The sequence below is a fragment of the Solanum lycopersicum genome, chromosome 1 (genome assembly GCF_036512215.1).
Source record: "Solanum lycopersicum chromosome 1, SLM_r2.1".
Lineage (NCBI taxonomy): Eukaryota > Viridiplantae > Streptophyta > Magnoliopsida > Solanales > Solanaceae > Solanum > Solanum lycopersicum.
Genome location: NC_090800.1, coordinates 89,295,663 through 89,300,418, shown reverse-complemented (window position 1 = coordinate 89,300,418; position 4,756 = coordinate 89,295,663). Strand labels below are relative to the sequence as shown.

The following is a 4,756-nucleotide window of genomic DNA, read 5'->3' as shown; positions in this document are numbered from 1 at the left end:
ACGGGTTGCTACAAAACAACATGCCTTTGCTACCATTTCTTCTCCTATAAAAAAACCCAAGATCTGCCTCTCACTACTCATATCACACATCTTTAAATTTCTTCTTCTTTACATGAAGAAGAACAGGGCAATGGATGAAATCAAGAAACATCAACACTCTGTTTTGCTCTGTTTCTTCTTCATTTTGTCTCATTTTTTCTTACAATTCAAACCAGTTTCAGCTCAAACATCTGCTGTTTTTGCTTGTGACACAGCAAACAATCCTAGCCTGAAAAGCTTCCCATTTTGTGATGTGTCATTGGGTGTGTCAGATAGGGTAAATGATCTTGTAAAAAGATTAACATTACAAGAAAAAATCAGTATGTTGGTAAACACTGCTGGTAGTGTTAGTAGACTTGGAATCCCAAAATATGAGTGGTGGTCTGAAGCATTACATGGGATTTCATATACTGGTCCAGGAGTTAAATTCAATAATATAGTCCCTCATGCCACTAGCTTCCCTCAGCCTATTCTCACCTCTGCTTCTTTCAATGAAACTCTCTTTCAAACCATTGGAAAGGTAATACCTTTTTCTTCTTTATATGTATAAATTACTCAAGATTTGTTTCTTTGGCCATTGCTTGTGGACTAGTGACGGAGGCAGAAATTTTATTGAAAAAGATTACACATTGAACTAAAATTTTTATCTAGCTAAACAGTATAATTTTTTTCCGGATACTATGGTTATTGATGAGAAGTTAAAGGTCAAGTTGTAGACGTACGTCGCCATCATGGCATTATCTAAGGACCACTCAGTTTATTTGTTTTATAACATTGAATGGTTTTTGTACTTTTTTTGAACAAGACAATGAGATATGTACAATTTTATGATTAATATGTTGTTGTAGATGCTAAAATTGATTGCTAACCGTGTGAATTGATTAGGGTTAATGCTAGATCCTTTACTAATGGGAAGTGGGAAGAAGACAATTTTTTTTTTAATACATAATGGTTTCTTAAATCAGCAAAAGCTAGTTTCTTTAATTAAAGTTTATATCACGAAATAGGATATATGAAAATATTTTTTGTTGGAAAATTTAATTTTAGAAGGTATTCCAGCTTGCAAAATATTTGGTTAAGATGTTTACATCTTTTGAGAAATGACAATAATTGACATAAGCATGCACCAACTAGCCATTTATTAATAATAATAATAATATCATGTTAAATTGCCCACCCAACCATATGTTATAATAGGGTACTGTCTTTTTTGAAAAGGAAAAATGATTGATCCTTGTTAGATCTATCATGTGATTAATGTTGAAGAAAGCAGTTGAGAGTTGTATCAAACAACAATGCATTTAAGTTTATGTATTGGAATTTAACTTGTGATACTATTAGTTACCATTTTTACTAAATTACTAAATTATGCTCAATTAGTACATAGAACTTGAACTCGTAAAATGTTGATGGTTGCAGGTGGTGTCCACGGAGGGTAGAGCAATGTACAATGTTGGTCAAGCAGGATTGACATACTGGTCACCGAATGTGAATATTTACCGCGATCCCAGATGGGGAAGAGGCCAAGAAACAGCTGGAGAAGATCCAACGCTCTCTAGCAGGTATGGTGTAGCATATGTTAAAGGTCTGCAGCAGCGCGATGATGGTAAAAAAGATATGCTTAAGGTTGCTTCTTGCTGTAAGCATTATACAGCTTATGATGTTGATGATTGGAAGGGAATCCAACGTTACAATTTCAATGCTAAGGTACTAGTTGATTGTATGCCCTTTTATTGAACATCTACAGTATCATTTTTAGTATGTTAAGCATTTCGTGTTTTTTTGTTTGTTGTGGTGAGTAGGTAACTCAACAAGATTTAGATGACACGTTTAACCCCCCATTCAAGAGTTGTGTTCTTGATGGAAATGTAGCCAGTGTGATGTGTTCATACAACCAAGTGAATGGCAAACCTACTTGTGGTGATTATGACCTTCTTGCAGGAGTCATCAGAGGACAATGGAAATTGAATGGGTATATTTAGTGCTTCTCATATTTTGTTTTTTTTGGAAAGAATTCATGAATTTAGAACAAGTATGGTTTATACAGATACATTGTTACGGATTGTGATTCGTTGAATGAGATGTACTGGGCTCAACACTACACCAAGACCCCAGAGGAGACTGCAGCTTTGTCTCTAAATGCAGGTTAACCATTTAAAGCCCTTTTTAGTTGGACTAATCAACCATAACATTAGCTCTATGCGAAGACAACGTAATATTTTCTCATACTTCTTTACCATTGCTAATCAAGAATTTGCTAAATGTGATAGGGTTGGACTTGAATTGTGGTTCTTGGCTTGGTAAATACACTCAGGGTGCTGTAAACCAAGGACTTGTAAATGAATCAGTTATTGATAGAGCAGTCACAAACAATTTTGCTACACTAATGAGACTTGGATTCTTTGATGGTAATCCAAAAAACCAACTTTATGGAAATCTTGGTCCCAAGGATATTTGTACTGAAGATCACCAAGAGCTAGCTCGTGAAGCTGCAAGACAAGGAATCGTCTTGCTTAAAAACACGGCAGGTTCATTGCCTCTATCCCCCAAATCCATCAAGTCATTAGCAGTCATTGGCCCTAATGCCAATCTTGCCTATACCATGGTTGGAAGTTATGAAGGTAAATTGGATACTATGTTCTATTCACTGACGGTATAAAGATTTTTTAACACATGCAGTGTTTATATAACTTCAAAACACCAGTTACTAAGAGTCTTTTCTCGCATTTTCTTGAATATTTACAGGTAGTCCATGCAAGTATACAACTCCTTTGGATGGCCTAGGTGCATCAGTTTCAACAGTTTATCAACAAGGCTGTGATATAGCTTGTGCCACTGCACAAGTTGATAATGCCAAGAAAGTAGCAGCTGCAGCTGATGCCGTAGTGTTGGTAATGGGATCAGATCAAACTATTGAAAGAGAGAGCAAAGACAGATTTAATATAACTCTCCCTGGACAACAATCACTTCTAGTAACAGAGGTTGCTAGTGTTTCCAAGGGACCTGTAATCCTTGTTATCATGTCTGGAGGTGGCATGGATGTAAAATTTGCTGTCGATAATCCTAAAGTCACTAGCATTCTTTGGGTTGGCTTCCCTGGTGAAGCTGGTGGTGCTGCGTTGGCTGATGTTGTTTTTGGATATCACAATCCAGGTGAGTTTCGTCTTTCCATTCGTTCATACATCGACTGACCCATCAAATGAACATGTGACTAATAAGGTTATTGTTGGAATCTTGCAGGTGGAAGGCTTCCAATGACATGGTATCCACAGTCATATGTAGACAAAGTTGACATGACTAACATGAACATGAGGGCAGATCCAAAAACAGGATTCCCTGGAAGAAGTTACAGGTTCTACAAAGGTCCAACTGTTTTCAACTTTGGTGATGGTTTAAGCTACACCCAATACAAACACCACCTAGTAAAAGCACCAAAATTTGTGTCCATTCCCCTTGAGGAAGGACATGCTTGTCGATCGACAAAGTGCAAGTCTATTGATGCTGTTAATGAGCAAGGCTGCAACAACTTGGGATTAGATATCCACTTGAAAGTTCAAAATGTTGGGAAAATGAGAGGAAGCCACACTGTTTTGTTGTTCACTTCACCACCCTCAGTTCACAATGCACCTCAAAAGCACTTGTTGGATTTCCAAAAGATACATTTGACACCACAAAGTGAAGGAGTTGTTAAGTTCAACTTAGATGTTTGCAAGCATTTGAGTGTAGTTGATGAAGTTGGAAACAGGAAAGTTGCTTTAGGTTTACATGTGTTACATATAGGAGATTTGAAACATTCCTTGACTCTGAGGATTTAAAGAAATCCTCATGGTCCTTAATTATTTTTAACTTCTTCTTTTCTCAAAAGGGAAAAGGGAAATTCTCAAATTATCAATATGTTGAGGCAATTGTAACAAAGTATCTCATTTTGTCAAGGTGTCCAACACATCTAGAACAAACAAAATATTTAAGTTGTATGAAGCTTCTTATTTTGTTAGTATTCCTTCTCTATGCTATTTTATTTTTCTTCACATCCCTATATTATTGAATAGAAATGATTTAAATGAAAGTTAACACTTTACTATCTTCAGATTAATTATTACACTAAATATATTATTGATAGGTATTGTAAAGTAGCTTTCAAAAGGTGTACCTACCTGTAACTTTTTATTGATATATTTATATAAAAGGCTGTTTGTAGACGAAATACAACCTCCATATATATATATATACATATGTGTGTAAGAAGTCCAGTAGTGCAAAGCGTCATCATAGTGTGGACTGTTAGGTTTTATTTGCCCTGATTTCTTACCATAAATAGGTTTTCCTTTTAGGAAAAGATTTTGAATTGACTATTCTTTTTTTGGTAGGAAAAGGTTTAGGACTCTATAAATAGAGGCATGTTCCTTCTAACTTAATTAGCATTCACAATGTAGTTTTAAGGGCTTTGAGAGTTTTGGTTAGAGGGAGAATTTGTGAACCTCTCATGTATTCTGAGTGAATTGGTTGAGGTTGTTTCCCTCTGTATTTTGTACTCTCATGTTTATAGTGGATTGCTCATCTCCTTTGTGGACATAGGTCGATTGACCGAACCACGTTAAATCTTTGTGTCTTTTGGTATATTTCTCGTTGTCTTCTTACTCGTGGTCTTTCGAGGTTTGCTTTGCTAGCTTCCGCGTTTACACCTGCTTATTTACAGTCCTAACAAGTGGTATCAGAG

General features: G+C 36.0%; 1 protein-coding gene across 1 annotated transcript; it reads left to right on the top strand.

Annotated features, from left to right (window-relative positions):
* On the top strand, positions 1 to 4,064 carry LOC543515 (beta-D-xylosidase 2). Its single transcript, NM_001309789.1, has 7 exons — positions 1 to 559; positions 1,459 to 1,746; positions 1,842 to 2,011; positions 2,087 to 2,184; positions 2,310 to 2,660; positions 2,785 to 3,192; positions 3,280 to 4,064. Exons 1-7 carry the CDS (start codon positions 113 to 115, stop codon positions 3,852 to 3,854), a joined length of 2,337 nt encoding a protein of 778 aa, NP_001296718.1. The 5' UTR covers positions 1 to 112; the 3' UTR covers positions 3,855 to 4,064.
* Positions 4,065 to 4,756: the final 692 nt, after the last annotated feature.